Source organism: Lolium rigidum, chromosome 1 (assembly GCF_022539505.1).
Source record: "Lolium rigidum isolate FL_2022 chromosome 1, APGP_CSIRO_Lrig_0.1, whole genome shotgun sequence".
In the NCBI taxonomy this organism is placed as follows: Eukaryota; Viridiplantae; Streptophyta; class Magnoliopsida; order Poales; family Poaceae; genus Lolium; species Lolium rigidum.
The window spans coordinates 142,885,544-142,903,952 of record NC_061508.1 but is presented as its reverse complement, the minus strand read 5'-3'; the positions used below and the strand labels follow the sequence as shown (position 1 = coordinate 142,903,952).

The 18,409-nt window shown below is 46.2% G+C and overlaps 1 protein-coding gene across 3 annotated transcripts; it reads left to right on the top strand.

Moving 5' to 3' along the window:
* Positions 1 to 9,691: 9,691 nt before the first annotated feature.
* LOC124682460 (disease resistance protein RPM1-like) lies at positions 9,692 to 17,466 on the top strand. 3 transcript variants are annotated; one of them, XM_047217152.1, is made up of 7 exons: positions 9,692 to 9,848; positions 9,949 to 10,153; positions 11,117 to 11,233; positions 11,609 to 11,797; positions 14,146 to 16,554; positions 16,642 to 16,987; positions 17,099 to 17,466. In XM_047217152.1, the coding sequence occupies exons 5-6, from the start codon at positions 14,220 to 14,222 to the stop codon at positions 16,956 to 16,958; spliced, it is 2,652 nt and encodes an 883-aa protein (XP_047073108.1). In that variant the 5' UTR covers positions 9,692 to 9,848; positions 9,949 to 10,153; positions 11,117 to 11,233; positions 11,609 to 11,797; positions 14,146 to 14,219; the 3' UTR covers positions 16,959 to 16,987; positions 17,099 to 17,466. The 3 variants fall into 3 exon arrangements, with proteins under 3 accessions (XP_047073108.1, XP_047073103.1, XP_047073099.1); XM_047217147.1 differs by having other exon boundaries at positions 14,146 to 16,983; XM_047217143.1 differs by having other exon boundaries at positions 14,146 to 16,987.
* Positions 17,467 to 18,409: the final 943 nt, after the last annotated feature.

The window sequence follows — 18,409 nt, the reverse complement described above, 5'->3', positions numbered from 1 at the left end:
TGCCGGGTTACCTCAGCTGCTACAAGTTACAATTACCAGGGTATCACAGTCACAGGAAAAGCTATCAGTTTAATCATTCACAATTATCAGATTGTCAAGTATGAGCTACAGGATTAAATTACCAGGGTCATCGTAACAATAGCCACAAGTCGCAATTACCAGATTATTCCAGGACTAGCTATCAGATTAATTGGCCGCAACTATCAAGTTATCACACACCAGCTACGAGATTAATAGTTCACAACAGAAAAATACAGTGTGCTCAAAATCAACTGTCGTAGCCTCGCGCGAGCTTGTTCCGCAGCGCTGATAGTTGACGAGTTTACCATCGTTTGCGACGGCGGCCTGCCTGAACCTATGGCAGTGGAACAGCGCATGTGCCGCGGAGCGGCGCGAGCTTGGCCTGCGACCACCTCCCAGCGTTCTTCCACCTCATCCTCCTAGCGCCTCCCCACTTTGCTCAGCGACAATGATCCTTCCCGGCGTGGCCGCAACCTCCACACGTGAATCTCACGGCGCCCCCGCCAGCGGCGCCCCACCAGCTAAGGCGGCGCTGCTCCCGCGGCCCCCATCGGCGACGGCTGCGCCCCTACCGGCGACTGCAGCGCTGCTCTAGCGGCGCCCCCACAAACGACGGGGCGCCCCACCGGCAATGGCGGCGCTGCTCCCGCGGCGCCCCAACAAACTACGGCGGCGCTGTTCCGGCTTCAGCTCTCCATGTCCTTCCTCGTCTCTGGCCTCTCGATCTCTCGCCACTGAAATCTAGTAAAAAATACGGGACGGGGTCACGGGAAAGAGAAGCCAAATGTGCGGATGTGGCTAGTTCAGATGAAGGGATAAGGTGGAAAAAGGTGAAGTGATCTAGATCGTTCCTTTAGATCCGACGCACACGCATGCGCCGCACGAGAGAGCCGCATGTGCGGCGCTTTCTGGTAGATTTTTCCATTTATCTTTTATCCTTTCTTTTTTCTCTTTGCCGGATTTTATTGGACAATTATAATCAATGAATGCTTCATATACTACACAGGGTACAAAACGTGCCAAGAGAGACATTCAGCTAGCATTGGCTTCTATGCTAAATCTCGATTTGTGGGATTTATTATGATAAGTTAGGAAGATATGGATTTTCCAAATTTTACGTTAATCTCAAATCGTTGAACTAGGGGATCTTGTGTAAAAAATACTCTTATGCCCTGTTTGGTTGCACAGAATTTGCCTCCGAATTGAATTGGCGATGGAATACCAAATCCACGGTTTCAATGGAACCATAATTGTTGTTTGGATGTGCACGGTATTCATTTGTAGAATCAACGCTACGAATGGAATTCTAAATCATGTTTGGATGCACATTATGTAGAATTGAATGTTTCTTGAAAATTCAGAACAACAAAGTTATTGAAATATTGACTATGCACATGTGCTAAATCAAACATTCCCCATCGTTGATAATTCAGAACAACAAAGTTCTTGAAATCTGGACTATGCACATGTACTAAATCAAACATAATTGGAGACTGGAGCGATCGAGGACGGACACCTGCGCTAGCCGGAATCTACAACCACTTTGGAGCCCCGGCGCTAGCAGATCTGATTGGAGACTGGGAGATCGAGGATGGACACCTGCGTCCAGACTCCAGACGAAGACGCACAAGCACACCAACGCGAGCACCATCCCGACGCAGATGGCGTTGACCGCGTCCGCTGCGGGGTCGCCGAGCTGCGCCTCAGATTGCGACGAGCACGCCGTGCGGAACAGCACGCGAGCCCAGGGGCGGATCCAGGAGTTGAGCATAGGGGGGGCGAAGAACACAATGACCATAAAATAGGTAGAACACGAAAAATATCAATTATTATGTCTACTAATTTGAATTTAGATCTACGACTGGGCCTATCAAACAAGTCAATAATCATGTGAATGTTGATGTTTGCAGCAATTTACTTCCCAAAATGTATATAACCATGTAATTGTCGTATATTATTACATGTCTATCTAATAGTAATCTCGAAAGAAAGTCGACACCCATTTTATTTCGAAACATGTCTTCATAAACTTCATTTCTGAAAAGGTTTGATCTATGGTTGCAGTTGACCAATGGCCACATAAAAAGCATCTACTTTGTAATGTTAATTCATTGTGGACTAGCATTTTCAGCAGTAGAGGTGGAGCTCAAACCAACTAGCTTGAAAAAATTACTAATTGGCAGTGTACTCTTCTTCATGACAAGCAACTCTATTGGTACAAAATAGTGAGTAAACTATTATAACTAGCAAAACAAACTACCACATAGAAAGTATTGTATTCAGTAATTAAACTGGAACGTAGCATCTGCAGTACTTATACACCAATACCTTGGAGTGATCAGGCTAGGAACAGAGCGTGGCGGCGTGATGTGCGCGCGCCAGGTCTTAGTTGTCGTCGACATTTGACAGAAAAGTGTATGTAACACATTTTCGCTAATCACTGATGCAGCGACCAGGGTCTGGCAGCGACCCTCGAGTCCTGTACCGCTGTACGGCCGGCCGATTGTGTCATGGCGGCGGCGATGCTCAATCTAGAAAGCGTGTGCGGCTGGTCAGCGGGCGAGGAGGAGAATATGATCGACGGATCGAGTAGATGGGTTTCGTAGGCAGCTATGCTAGCACGTAAGAGGAGTTGTGGCCTTTGGGCATTGCCTAATTGCTTTGGGTTTGGCCCATCAGATAACATGCTAGTCTGCTCGCTTAACATGTGGATTAAGCCTTGTGCAGTTGTGCTAATGGCAGGAGTATTAGGACTGATACAGGTATACAACTAGTGGCCCCTGCTGCATTTCGTTGGGGGTGGCCGAACCATGGGGGTGGCCTGGCCACCGCTCGCCCCCCCTTGGATCCGCCTCTGCGCGAGCCGCGCCTCCAGCTCCCCTCACGGCGTCGTCTTCTTCAGCGCGAGGTCCTTGCCGCCGAGGCTCCCAGCGACCTCAGGCCGGTCGCGGGGAAAGAGGAGGCGACGGGGAGAGGCGCCGCCCTCGGGCCGGTCGCGGGGAAGAGACGAGGCGACGGAGGGGAGGCGCTGCCCTGGGCCGGTCGCGAGGGAAGACAAGGCGGCGGGGAGAGATGCTGCCGTCGGGCCAGTTGCGGGGAATTGACGAGGGCCATGACTCGGGGGGGGGGGGTGAGGGACGAAGCGATACGCGAGCAATTCCACGCGTTTCCGAGCTCCAGAGCTCTGAATCGGGCGACGCGAAAAATGTACTGCGCGGGGGGCGGCTCGGAATTGGATCCCGAATTCCAGAACTCAATTCTGTGCACATCCAAACGGTAGAATCAGGACCCGAATTCTAGATTCTCTAATTCCAAGCTCAATTCTATGCAACCAAACAGGGGGTTACGTTAATTTTCGTGCCAAAAAACTATAGACACTATAGAATGGAACACAGGGAGTATATCATAAAACTATGGTCTTTCCAAGTTTGGACGCTTGATTTTGTCTGCATGATACACCCAGCTTCATCAAAGGAGCATATGTTTGTGTTGGTAGCCACTAATTACTTTACCAAACGGTCTGAAGCTCAGAAATATGATTCGCAAGGAGGTGATCCAATTTATATTTGGGCACATTTTTCATCGATTTGGCATACCCTACCCCCGACTCTCGCTGCATGTCAAGGTACGTCCTTCATGACGAAGGAGGTAAAGCAATTTGCAGAATCACATGGGATTAAGATGCTCAGTTCATCTCCTTATTACGCTCAAGACAATGAACAAGCCGAATTTACGAACGAAATTTTGATCAAGCCCGTCAACAAGAAAATCGAGGACCATCCAAGGTGGTGGCATGATGTGTTACTAGAAACATTCTAGGCTCATAGAATCTCAAGACATGGAGTGACCAAAGTTACTCCCTTCGAGTTAGTCCACAGACAAGAGGCAGTCTTACCCACAGAGGTGAATCTGGCCGTCTTAAGGTTTTCTCATCAAAACGATTTATCAACTAAAGACTACATGATCTCTTGATGGACAACATTGATTTAGTGGTCGATAAAAGAATTGCGGCTTTACAGGCTACCGAGAAGGGAAAGTTACGGGTAGCTAAGACTTATAACAAGAATGCCCAACTTAAAGTCGATAACTTCTTTAAGAAAGCTATCCGGCCGATCGGTTCTGTAATGCGAAAATTCAACAAGTGGCCACCTAACTGGGAATGGCCTCTACGGATCGTAAGGATCATATCCGACAACTCGTATCTGGTGGAATCTATGGAAGGACGCATGCTTCCTCGCGCTATTAATGGAAAATACTTGACGAAATTTTACCCATGTATGGCAATCCATCTGAACACTTAAGATGACTGATATACATATGTCACTGTTAGTAGAGACATGGCCGATGAGCTTAGGCATCGTCCTTAGATAATATATACAGGGATTATTTTATGGCATGCAAGCTTTGCTAGAAAACACAAGAGCATATGTTAGCACCAATTTTGGGCTACCTGTTGGCTAAGCAAGCCGAACATGTTGAAGACTAAGAAGTTAGATGCACACATTCGATTTTGAGCTAGATTTCAAGAGCAATCCGAATTGTTGGCCACCTTGGTTCCAAGGAGGACTTATGGCCACTTAAGTTCCAAGGCGGATCATAGGCCACCTTGGGCCCAAGGCGATTTGCGCCACCTTAGGCCCAAGGCGAATCTGAGCCACCCTAGCTCCAAGATGGATTTTGGCCTAAGGCAACCCAAGGAAGAAGGTAGCTTGGCGAGGAAGGGAGGCGCGTGAACTTGCAGAATCCAAGAGTCACGCCAAGAGGGAAGGCCAAATGAGGACTGCCTTAGATTCAAGCCGGTCTATTGGTCGCTTTAGACTCAAGCCGGATTGGTGAGCACCTTAAAACCAAGTCGGATTGTTTGGCCACCTTGGTTCCAAGGTGGATTCATTGTCACCTAAGGTCCAATGCACATTTTGGACCACCGTAGGTCCAAGGTGGACTTTGGAACACCTTAGGTCCAAGACAGATTCTAGACCATCTTAGGACCAAGGAGGATTTTGGGTCATCTTGGGTCCAAGACAAAAATTTGGCCACCTTGATCCAAACGGAAGCTGGTGGACGGCTCCAAGACCAGATTCTATTTGACCAAGCACATAAAGACAAAGGAAAATTTGACTCCAACATGAAAGGATCCAGATGACTTTATGTGGGAGTCGACACAAATACTTGGGTCTAGGTCTAGTACGAAGCCGGATGAAGACTTGCCTAGTTCAAAGCTAGAGTTAGACTATAGTTTTGCCATTCTAAAGTGATGTCCAAAACTTGTACGGTGAGTCCAGCATCTCATATATATGTGAGAGGTGATGGCCAATTGAAATAAAGCAAACAATCGTTAAATATCTATAAATCTACTTTTTACCTTCTCAAACCTTTGATCATGCTTCTGTTTTTCGGTGACTTCGCGTAGATTTTGCCTGAGATCGATAACCGAGTTTCGAGCGGTTGAACCCGGTCAAGTTCAGCCCATAATCATCGGAACCACCACAATACCACAAAAATACTCGCGAAAAGAATTGAATTTCGTGTTGGACCACCATAATGGTCATCGGAAACCCGAAGAACGGACTGTCGCACATCTCATACAAAGCCTTCCCGACCTCCGATGGGTTTAAGACTAGCCACAATGGGAGTATCATAAGTAGTATCATGCATGCCATGTTGGCAAAAATCTGATGTGGCACACCAATTAATGAGGTGAGAGATGAGAGTGGTATCATAATATGATACCGCATCATATCACGTAAAACTAGAAAACTTAAAGGCAAACACATCATGTACACACATTTGCATTGAGATTTTACAAAACATTAAATATGATGATACTATGATACTATCTTATGATACTATGCATTGTGGGGTTGGTATCATAAACTAGTATCATGTGCATGATATTAGTGTATATGATACTTCCCATTGTGACTAGTCTAAAGGAGCCTCCAGCTCCGTGTTCATCTCCTCATCTACCCTTGTGTGATTTGTGAACTGTGTCTAGCACCTGGGCCATACCATGTACCCCTGAGATGAGCATAGTTGCTGATCAAAAGAGTTGGCCATGCTGCCCAAGTGCCCATTGCTGATTCATCAGACACGCTTGAACCATCCTCTTCCAACAGTTTTGAAATTCAATTCTTTTTGCGCGTCTTTTTGTCGCCCTCCGAGAGCCGGTGCACGTGAGACCTTTGCCTCCATATAACCTCCTCCCGGTGTAGCATTTCTGCGAGCTTCTCCGCTGTTTTGAGTTCAACGTGAGACAGTCCAAACCGGCTTGGATGCTCCTGAGCTCGCATAGCTCCCTCTGCAACGTACGGATCTGAAGACGCACACTGCCAAAGGTATTTTCTCCCCAGCTTGCCAAATTACCTGAAACATTTGACAGCTTTTTAGTTACAGCCTCCATGGAGTTGTAGCTAGCAGTTGCATTCCACGACTGCGCCAAGGTGGATGAAATGTTGAAAACGAGTCATTGGTTTCCCACATGACCTCATGTATGTAAAGAGGCGCCCCTTTCTTCCTCGTAGCTGTTTCTGAGGGAAAAGACGCAAGAAGATCGGTAGATGATCCGAAGTAGGAGTAGCAAACTCCGGTAAGTGATGCAAACCTCCGCCTCCGCGCGAATTGTTGGGTACATACATGCAGATGGTTGCTGCGACCTGGAGGTTGGCGGCGTGGTGGCGCGGCTGGGGAACGTGCGGCAGTTCGGGCTGCGGGAGCTGCAGGCGGCGACGGACGGGTTCAGCGACAAGAACATCCTGGGGACGTGACGGCGAGGCCAGCGCGCGATCTAATGGACAATACGGCTACTTACGGCTTACGGCCCAGCACAGTGAAGCCCACTGAGCAAGGCTTCATGATTGATCTGCCCTGTCGGTGACCCATTGGTGGCTAGGGATGAGCCGGCGGCATGGCTGGCGAGGGCTCATCTCGGCGGCGGCGGTGGCGGTGGCGCGGTTACTGGAGCCCCTCCTGCAACCTCTGGCTTGGCCGCGGCGGTCGACGTATGGTAGATTGGCGGCGTCGTTCGGGGAAAAGGTAAGCAAGCAACTCCCCTGCTAGTGCTAATTGAATCCGCCATTACAGTAGGATGTGTTCCACGCAATCTAGACCCGTAATTAACACCACTAGATAAAAACCTAATTATCATAGCATGGCTCCCACCTAAGCATCTCGACCTGTTGATTCGTAGCATAGCAGTATACATGGCTCCCCTGCCGGCTTCACCTGTTCAATTGGCAGGCCGGCTTTGTCAACAACTTGTGTTATCAAATCGGAATTGCTCCACACACGACATCACTCATCAGTCGCTGACTCGCTGCCCTATGCAAGTCCTAGCCTTGGCTTATTTCCGCTGAGTTCTTTGATCTGCACTGATGGATTGACAAGCTATCGACTTCTCATGGAACGTACGGACTTACATAGTATTGTTAGGGCATCTCCAACGGGACGACACAAATGTACGTTGAGCGACCGTTTGCGTCCACCCGGCAAAAAAATGCGTCGGTTCACTGCTCCAGCGGGGCGATGAAAAGTCCTACGGACGCTGCATGGATGCGCAAAGTGTTCGCTTGCGTCTGGCGGACGCTTCGTCGTGCCCGCCTGGCAGCGACCCTGCGTCGATGCGTCTTCTTAGGCGCGCCAGTGACTGGCGCCACTGCGTCGCTTCGGCAGTCTGCGCCACGTTAATGGCGATGCCTCGCCTGCCGAGCGGCCGCCGCCCACCTCCGCCAACGCAGTAATGGCGACGCCACACGTCCCGCGGCCGTCTCCTGCCTCCGGCCTATATAAAGAGGGCGTGCGCTCTTCTTCCTCATCCACTCCTCCACACAAACCCTAGCCGCCACAAGCTCCACCGTAGCGTCGCCTAGCTCTTCGGTGACGAAAGCCAAGCCCGTGAGGAAGTCCATTGCGGGTCCTGGTGGCCGGCGTGGCGGTCGAGGCTGTGGGCCTGGGCGCCCCCGGGGCCGGGGCAGAGGCCGCCGTGGTGCAGTAGCTACAGCCCCACGCTCGCCGTCCCTGCGTCCTCCTCGTCTTCGCAGGAGGAGCACTGCTTCTAGTTCCTCCTCTGCATCGACGACGGCCCACTCGGCATCAAGTGGCTCCCGGACAAGTTCGCCGAGTTTAAAATTCGGAAACACAAAAGACGACGGATTTCATTCGATTTCTAGCGAGGTGGGTCGTCGCCGTAGATCCGCGGGTGGTATAGCCGTAGCCGCGAGTGTCCCGTCGACGTCGCGACCGTACCACCATGGCCGCCGACCAGTGCGGTTGAAACGGACGGCGTCAGGGCCGGCGGACCTAGCGACCTCGACGCCGCGCCCTCCTGGAAGACGCACATGCCATGGAAGATGACGGAGGTCGTCGACCTCACCGGCAACGACTAGAGGCCAGTAGACTTTGCTTTGTTATTAGATTTCGTATGTTTTGTTTTGCAAACTATGTATCTCTATCTCATCAATAAAAAGTAATAATAAAATATGTCGAACTGTACCCGATGCAAATACCCGATGCAAACGGTCACGCACAGTCATTTGTATCGTTTGAAATACATCAAACCGTTGGAGATGCCCTTAGAGACACAACGAAGGAAGAATGCAGATGGAGAAGATGGATTTTGTCTTGAGCTATGAGGTTTGGATTGGCGCTGGCCTGGATTTTCGAGTAGGCACAGAGGGTAGCCCAGATCGTACAAATATCGGATGTAAAACGTCGTGTGTATAGCAGTGCTCTTATCAAATAGCTCCCCGTTGTCTGTACTAATTAGGGGCCAGCAATGATTCCAAGTTTTATACTTGCCAATTGTTTATACTGAAGATCCCGTTGCCAAGCTTTATTCACTCAAGTATCTTCAAATATTTCCTTTTTTTACACCAAGATGATTAGGCACGCTACTCGTCGAGACTAACAAACTAAACACAATTGTTTCTTTAGCGACTGCAGCGTGAGGTGGCCTTGATCTGGTCGTCCATGCCACATGTGTACCAGCCTCGAAGCATCAGTTATAAGGATAAACTATGCGCAGTGATTGCAAATTGTTTACTACATCAGTTCAATGCCAAATCTGAAGTGTCTTAACATCATATGGTAGGTTGGCGGTGTCGTTCGGGCAAGGTAAGCAAGCCAACTCCCCTGCTAAGTGAATCCGCCGTTACAGTAGGATGCGTTCAACGCAATGTCGACCCGTACGTAATCAACAACACCGAATTAAGCTGATACGCTCTCAGTACAACTCGCCCTCAAGCGTCTCGCATCCCAGCTTCAGCTCTTTGATTGGCTGGCCTCCATCAGGCCATCTTTGCCAACAACTTGTGTATTATCCAATAGTAGCTTCCCATGGTGAATCTTTAGTTGGCAGTATTAGTTATGGACCAGCAAGGATTCAAAGTTTTGTATTTGTTTATGGTACTGAAGATCCCTTTGCCGTGCTTGACTCTCTCAAGTACGGTTTAACACCAACTCAGATTGTTTACTTGATTGGTCTATTGTCGAAAATGAAACATCTTAGTTTGAGGGGTGCAGAGATGCTATGTAAACTGAACGACAATTGCTTGCACCAAGGAAGATGCCGTGTTTGACTCGGATGCCCTTCAAATATCTATTTCTTTACCACCAACACAACAGTAGGTATAGTTTAAAATAAAAAAATAACTCAATTGTTGGGTTAGTTGGTAGGAGAAACCAGCCAGAGCAAGCGAAACTACGTTCAGATAATCCACGGAGCTAAACTGAAGATACACTAGAACACCGTGTATGCAAAAGCCAAAAATCTAAAGGGATTGCACAGTTTCTCATAAGCGCACCAGGATTGCAAGCAAGAGCTTCAATAGCAGGTATGTGTATATATACATACACACCCATAGCTGGCCTAAAATTCCATGTTCAATATATCTTCTGCATCACCGACCTGCCTCTTCTCCGGGCTCCGAGCAGGGTGGCGAGCGACACCACGTCGACCTTCCTCCTTCTTGGCTGCTGGCATCTTTGGAAGCAGCGCAATGCTAAAGTTTTCCGCGGTGAGGAAGCTTCTCTTCTGCATCTACTGAAAGCTTGCCGTGACGACGCCGTTCTTTGGCGTGGGCGTCTCCCTGTGGATGCTTGGCTTGCATGTCTCCATGCACCTGCTGCATGATTGTTTGTAATTGATCTCTCCCTCTACTCTCTATCTTCTTGCTGTAAACATCTGGGGACTGCCCCTTTTTTTCAACATAATTCAGGTGGGGATCCTCTCCCCCCCCCCGGTGAAAATTCGAAAAAAAAAAATCTTCCGCATCAGTAACAGACAAGATGCAACAGCTTAGTCAGGAAACACGCAAGCTTCATGTACAAGCCCAAATTAGTTAACCGGATGAGCAGCTCAAGCCAGTCTTGGTTGCTATTCATCGTGTTGCCTATATGTGACTTTTTTTTTTCCAAAACAGGATAAACTCGCATACCATTATCAGTTAAAGGAACATAGATGTTAACCATAACAGTTTTTTTTTTCCACACAAAAGACAGTTCAAAACACACAACGCTTTCATCAACAGGGAAACAAAGAGCAACAGCAGAACAACACCAATAGGGTGATTCCTCTTTCTGTGCAATCGAGGTACCTAGATAGGATCCCCAGCCCCTCTAGATCTTTGTTCGATGGGAGATCAATATGGAAAGAGCGGAACTCAAGAGTTCTGAGGCTGGTTCTTCAGCCATCGTGTACGTAACTGTTCTGCTTTATTAATTCAATCAGGCAAAGCTTTTGCCATTTTGGAAAATTAAAGGAGTACATCCATCCCAACCACAACTTTTGAACCGAAAATTAAGCCATTTGCATCACATAATTATACCCCCAAAATTGGACTCGATCTGCTGCTTAGCCATATCCAGTTCAATCTCACAGTGCACCTATTTTTCTCTCAATCTGTTGCTTAGCCATATCCATTTCAGTCTCACAGTGCACCTATTGTTTGACACTGCTCATTAGCAACATCCATATGAAACATGGCATTCTAGTGTAAGCTGGCCAGAGTTTCTCATCTGCACTGGTCCATCCTGTTATTTTCGCTCTGTAATATGCTTAACTTAGTTGGATCTCTGACCTGTATTCTTTGGAGAACAACAGGACAGCTCACTGCAGTTCACCACTCATCAAGCAGACAAGCCTGAAAGTTTGTTGGGGTTCAAAGTGAAAAGGAAGACGCCATGGTAGAAAATCAAATCTAAAGTCATTATCAAGCATGTATGCAAAAATTCTCAAACTTATTTCTTGATTCATTTGGCTCTGGTTGTCAATTCAAGCATGAATGTTCTGTTTCTCACTGTCGTAAAAAAATATACTAGCAGACTCTCACACCCAAGGGCCATGAGTGATAAAAACCCTGCCAGGGATTGACTCACAACCTTGCTTCAGATTCTTTACCTTTTGATGCCTAGGAATAATAAAGACAACAGTTATCACTCTCACCAAACCATGAGACTGCTTTGATAGTCTTACATTCAGAAACACACAGGGAGGTTGCTGATCTTCGAATGTAGCCCATTCGTACGTCGTCTTTGGTTTCTAGTTACACCGTCCTTTGGTTTCTACTGCTAACTAATTTTCGTGCTATCTTAGGTTGTACTCAAACTTTCTCCTTGAAAGTAGCTACTATATGATTGATGTATTTCCTTAAGGAAGCACTCTATGATTAATGTATTGTGGATTCTTCTAGCTGGCATGACAAGTACAGTGAAGATATTCTTAGTGAAAAAGGACGAGTCTATGAACTTCCTAATTCATCAGTCAAGGTCCAGCAGCTGTCAGGTATATATATCTTCAGGCTTTATTTTCCACTTCCATTAGATATTATAATTATTTGGGACAAGTCTGTATCTCAGATGTTAATAATTCTTTCATAGTGTGACATATTGCCCAATAATTTGTTTGTGTTATTCTGTGCATATGCTCTTCTTGCATTAAAGGGTATGAGGATTTTCTTGCTGAAACAGATCAGGTTAAACTTCCTGCCTTTTCATCAACGAAGCACATATAACTGGCGTAGCTACAAGTCAGGGGGGCCACCGCCCCCCAACAACAACAACAACAACAAAGCCTTTATTCCCAAACAAGTTGGGGTAGGCTAGAGGTGAAACCCATAAGATCTCGTAACCAACTCATCGTTCTGGCAAGCTTCCACGCGGCTCTTTCCATGGCTAGTTCTTTGGTGATACTCCAATCCTTCAGATCTCTCTTTACGGACTCCTCCCATGTCAAGTTTGGTCTACCCCGTCCTCTCTTGACATTATCAGCATGCTTTAGACGTCCACTATGCACCGGAGCTTCTGGAGGCCTCGCTGAATATGCCCAAACCAAACCATCTTAAACGATGTTGGAAAAGCTTCTCTGCAATCGGTGCTACCCCAACTCTTGTATATCATCATTCCGCACTCGGTCCTTCCTCGTGTGGCCACACATCCATCTCAACATGCGCATCTCCGCACACCTAGCTGTTGAACATGCCGCCTTTTAATCGGCCAACACTCAGTGCCATACAACATTGCGGGTCGAACTGCCGTCCTATAGAACTTGCCTTTTAGCTTTTGTGGCACTCTTATCACAAAGAATGCCAGAAGCTTGGCGCCACTTCATCCATCCGGCTTTGATCCGGTGGTTCACATCTTCATCAATATCCCCATTCTTGTGCAGGATTGACCCCAAGTATCGAAAGGTGTCCTTCTAAGGCACCTGCCCATCCAGGCTAACCTCCTCCTCGTGCCTAGTAGTACTAAAACCGCACATCATGTACTCAGTTTTAGTTCTACTAAGTCTAAAACCTTTCGATTCCAAGGTTTGTCTACATAGTTCTAACTTCCTATTGACCCCTGTTCGACTATCATCGATTAGGACCACATCATCCTCAAAGAGCATATACCATGGGATATCTCCTTGTATATCTCTTGTGACCTCATCCATCACCAAATCAAATAGATAAAGGCTCAAAGCTGACCCTTGGTGGTAGTCCTATTTTAATCGGGAAGTCATCGGTATCGCCATCTCTTGTTCGAACACTTGTCACAACATTATCGTACATGTCCTTGATGAGAGTAATGTACTTTGCTGGGACTTTGTGTTTCTGCAAGGCCCACCACATGACTTGTCGCGGTATCTTATCGTAGGCCTTCTCCAAGTCTATGAACACCATATGCAGATCCTTCTTTTGCTCCTTGTATCTCTCCATGAGTTTTCGTACCAAGAAGATGGCTTCCATGGTCGACCTCCCATGCATGAAACCAAACTGATTTTTGGTCACGCTTGTCATTCGTCTTAAACGGTGTTCAATGACTCTCCCATAGCTTCATTGTATGGCTCATAAGCTTAATTCCACTATGGTTAGTACAACTCTGAACATCCCCTTTGTTCTTGAAGATTGGTACTAATATATTGCGTCTGCATTCTTCTGGCATCTTGTTTGTCCGAAAAATGGAGTTGAAGAGCTTAGTTAGCTATACTATCGCTATGTCTTCGAGGCCTCTCCACGCCTCAATGGGGATACAATCAGGGCCCATTGCCTTGCCTCCGTTCATCCTTCTCAACACCTCCTTGACCTCAGACTCGTGGATTCGTTGCACAAAACGCCTACTGGTATCATCAAAGGAGTTGTCCAGTTCAATGGTAGAGCTCTCAGTCTCCCCATTGAACAGCCCGTCGAAGTACTCCCGCCATCTATGCTAGCGCCCCCAGCTTTTAGGAAACAATATATAAGGCTTATAGTACAATTTTTTGAGCTCCGCCACTCCACACAACAATTCATTTATTTGCAAAGTTTATTACTCCCTCCGATCCATAAGAAGTGTTGGGGTTTTAGTTCAAATTTGAACTAACCATTTATTATGGATTTGAGGAAGTACTAAAAGTGACTCCGCAAAGAGAGATCAATAGCATACAATGCAGTAAATGGCACATCTCATATTCTTCTTTTAACAATGATTCGGTACACCTCCTCTACAGAATATATGGTGAAGATTAGAATGTACCCCTTCGATTACAAGGTTAAGATAGTCTTTAACATGGCATAGACTCTCATTCAAATCTAAGCTTACAGATGATTAGTATTATACTTTTGAGGTTTTGGTTCCAATGGTTAATAGTTACATTGTCCCTTCCCTTTGTAGATTATGCTGTAAATAAACCCCGAACACACATTGGTTACCTCCTGTGCAACCTGGCTACGCCAAATATATAGCAAATGGCGGAGGTAGTGATTCTTTCAGTTGTGATAAAGATTGGCGTCGCTCTAGGGAAGGAAGCAGTAAAACAGGCTAGCCTGCAGTTCCAACAGTTTAATACACAGTTAACAGAGCTTCAGGGCCGGATGGGTCGCATCAGAATGGAGCTCAGGCTAATGCATGGATTTCTTTGTGGAGTGGACATACGAAATAGGAGGAATCAGACTTATGAAATATGGGTTCAAGAGTTGAGAATGCTTGCCCATGAGATCGAGGACATTATGGATGAGTATTTGTATTTTGTTGGCCATAAACATGCTACTGGATGGGGTACCTATTTGAAGAAAGGATGCAAGCAACCGAACGTGTTGATTTCCTTGAACAAGATAGCTTCAATGGTTATGGAAGCAGAGACTAATCTTGGGCACCTATTCCTGGTTAAAAGTCGGTGGGTTTCAGTTGTTGATGGTGGGAATTCCAGTAACTCAAGTGACATTGTTGAGAGGTCCCAACATCTCGCAAGCTCTTCACGTTCCCTTGGTGAAGAAGATCTTGTGGGAGTGGATGAAGACAGAGAACAACTTGAGACATGGCTGCGAGGTATGCATTTGGATTGCTCTGTCGTGATAGTGTTGCATGGAATGGGAGGGCTGGGTAAAACAGCTTTGGCAGCAAATGTCTATATGAAGGAGAGAGAAAAGTTTGATTGCCATGCCTGGGTCTTTGTCTCTCAAACTTACTCCACAAAAGATGTTCTTAAACGTCTAATAACTGAACTATACAAAGAGAGCGAAGACACACCAGGTGATATCACCAACCTGGAGATTGATGGCCTTCAAAATATACTGATAACCTTCATTGCGGACAAGAAGTACTTGATCATATTGGATGATGTTTGGACTCCAAAAGCATTTGATGAATTTTCTAGGCTTATTCGTAATGGAAAGAACAGTAGACTGATTATCACAACACGGGAAGGTGATGTCGCTGCACGTGCCACTCCAGATCGTATGTTAACACTAAAAGATTTACCAGAAGACAAGGCATGGGATCTCTTCTGCAAGACAACCTTTGCAAGCTATGCTGATCACGAATGTCCTAAAGACCTGAAACCTTTGTCTGAGGAAATAGTTCTCCGCTGCAAAGGCCTGCCTCTTGCTATTGTGTCAGTTGGTAGCCTCCTTCGTGTGCGTGAGAAAACTGTGGAAGAATGGAGAAGAATAAATGACCAGTTGGGCTGGGAGCTAATAAATAATCCTATGCTCGGCGATGTGAGGAATGTTTTGCATCTGAGCTACATCTACCTTCCAACACAATTGAAAAGTTGTTTCCTGTATTGCAGCTTATTTTCTGAAGGCTATCTTTTTGGAAGAAACATGCTTGCACGGTTATGGACAGCAGAGGGATTCATCGAGGAGAGGGGTGCAAGCACATTTGAACAAGTGGCTGAAGGATACATGAAAGAGTTGGTCCAGAGAAACATGCTACAACTTGTTCAAAGGAACTCATTTGGTAGGATGAAGATGTTCAGAATGCATGATATCCTACGAGAATTGGCAATTGATTTGTGTCGGAATGATCTTTTTGGTGTTACATATGACGAAGACAAATGTGCAGGATCTCTTGAGAAGGATGGGCGTCGATTGGTAGTACAGAAACTAAAGAAGGACATTGAACGATCAATTTCAAGTTTACACCAGCTTCGATCCATCACTGTATTAGACAAGAGTATGCCGTCACTCACTCTACTACATTTGCTGTGTGAGATGTCAACATACATGACTGTGCTAGAATTAAGTGGTCTACCTATCGTGAATATTCCATATGCTATTGGGGATCTTTTCAATCTTCGTCATTTAGGTCTGCGTAGATCAAAAGTTAAGATGCTCCCAAAGTCTGTTGAGAAGCTTTCAAATTTGTTGACACTCGACCTTAGTAGATCTGAAATAGACGAGCTACCTGGTGGGATTGTTAAACTGAAGAAGCTTAGACACTTGTTCGCTCAAAAAGTTAAATATCTAAATGGCAGATTTCTCTTGTCGTCAAGTGGTGTAAGAATCCGCAGCGGTCTTGGTAATCTAACAAACCTGCAGACACTACAATCATTGGAAGCACAGGATGAGTCTGTTAGAAAATTGAGGGAGCTAAGGCAACTGAGAAGCCTAAGGTTATTCAATGTTAAGAGAGTCTACCATGAAACCCTCTGCGAGTCTCTAGTGGAAATGCATTTTTTGTCCAAGCTACATGTTATTGCAAGTGATGAGAATGAGGTTCTTTTGTTAAATGCCCTCCCGCCAAACCTACAAAAGCTAAATTTGACAGGAAAATTAGACATAGACTCTTTCCAAGCCGTAGGTCGGAACTTATATTCCTTGCGTCTAAATCTATCACAGCTGATAGAAGACCCCCTGCCATCCATTTCTCTGCTGTCAAATTTGACAGAGCTATTTCTTGATGGAGCATACAACGGAGAAAAGCTGGTATTTCTCGCGGAGTGGTTTCCCAACCTGAAGACTCTTCAGTTAAGGGACCTTGATAATCTTAAGCAGCTAGATATACAGGAAGGTGCTATGGTGACTTTAGAAAAATTATCGCTAGTCAACCTCGACAGCATCACAGAAATCCCACCTGGTATTAAGTTCCTCGTGACCCTCCGGTATCTAGGCTTTCACGAAATCACACAGGGCTTTTTGACGTTGTTGCGTGAATGTGTTCGAAATGGTGGTATGCGTCAGTTCTGGTATACTCCGCGAGCTTGACTGCTCCTTGCTAGTCCATAAATGTGTATGTAAGTCACACAACTGCTCGCTAGTTGATTCTTTGCACTGGCACTCGTTTTCTCATGCATATTAATTACTAGTTTAACATGTGTTGATGAGAGTTGTTGCTATATACGTAGGTTGGCAGAAGGAAGGATGGAAGTGAAATGTCTTCATCTGATGTTTCAAGACTCCTGCCTTTGGCTCCTCTTGACAAACATTGGACTATTGCATCTCTTGTTCCATACCGTGCTTCGTTTTCATTCTTTGTGTTCACAGAAATAACAATTACGGGCTACTGTTGGTGTGCTTGTGAAATGTGTTTATCTGTTTCTTTTAATAACATTGCACCTATTGTAAGGCTAGATATGTGTATTGCTCGCTGTCTTTTAATTATTAGTGTTAGGATTTGGAAGTGGAAAGGTTCGTCCCGAAGAAGGTTTTCCTGCTACTTCCGAATATTTAGAGTTCGTTTCATAGACTAGAAGTTGTAATTTGACTCTATAAGTCCACCCCTTGTTGGTCAATCTGTATACTATGGTTTTTTTTCTTTGCCAATATACTTGGTACTGTTATCTTACTATGGCATTTCTTGCTTTCAAAGATAATTTGAATATCTGCTTGAAAATTGCAGTGCATGAATCCTTCAGTACAGCTAATTCTCCTTGTAAACTCATGGTAAGGACTAGGAAGCTTAAGCATGGCGACTGGCGACTGGCAAGGAGATAATTTGAATCTCCTTGTAAACTCCTTGTGATCCTCAAGTTTTGTAGTGTATGTTCAGTGATTTGCAGAGAAGCAAGAAAAAAAAAGGCAAGTAATATAATGGGTGATGTTCAGAAAGTTGCAGCGTCAACACATATTTACACTGGGTTCACTCCTTCTGATTGGACTGTTGGAGCGCCTCCTGTCGTGAGTTCATCGGCCGTCGGTGAGTCTCGTCTTCCACCAGAGAGACAGGAGCCAGAGGCAATAAGTAGGCCGCAGAGCAGAAAAGGAGAAGCTCTGCTCCGTTGGTGCGTGTGGTGATGAAGCCCTGCACCTTAAAGCGGAGGGTAAGCTGCATAGTAAAGGGAAGAAGCTCCGTTTTGCTGGCGTGTGCGGCGATGAGGCGCTGCTGCTGGTGGAGATTCAACTCCTTGGCATCGACGATCCAGTTAGTGAGCTCGTGGACGAAGAGGGGTTGGGCAGTGGCAGAAACGCCTGCAGATTGAACTCCTTGGAATCGACGTATGTGGCGATGGAGCGCTGCCACCGATCAGGATTCAGTACTTTGGCTCGTCGATCTTGTTAGTGAGCTCGTGGATGAAGAGTTGCTGAGCGGTGGCAAGCACACGCGAGCTGATCTGGTATGTTTCTTTTTCTTCAGCTGGCAGAAGCGAATTTCCTCCACATGTGGTAGCTAATTGTGTTAATTAGTTCTACACAAAGACAGATGCTGCTGAACAACA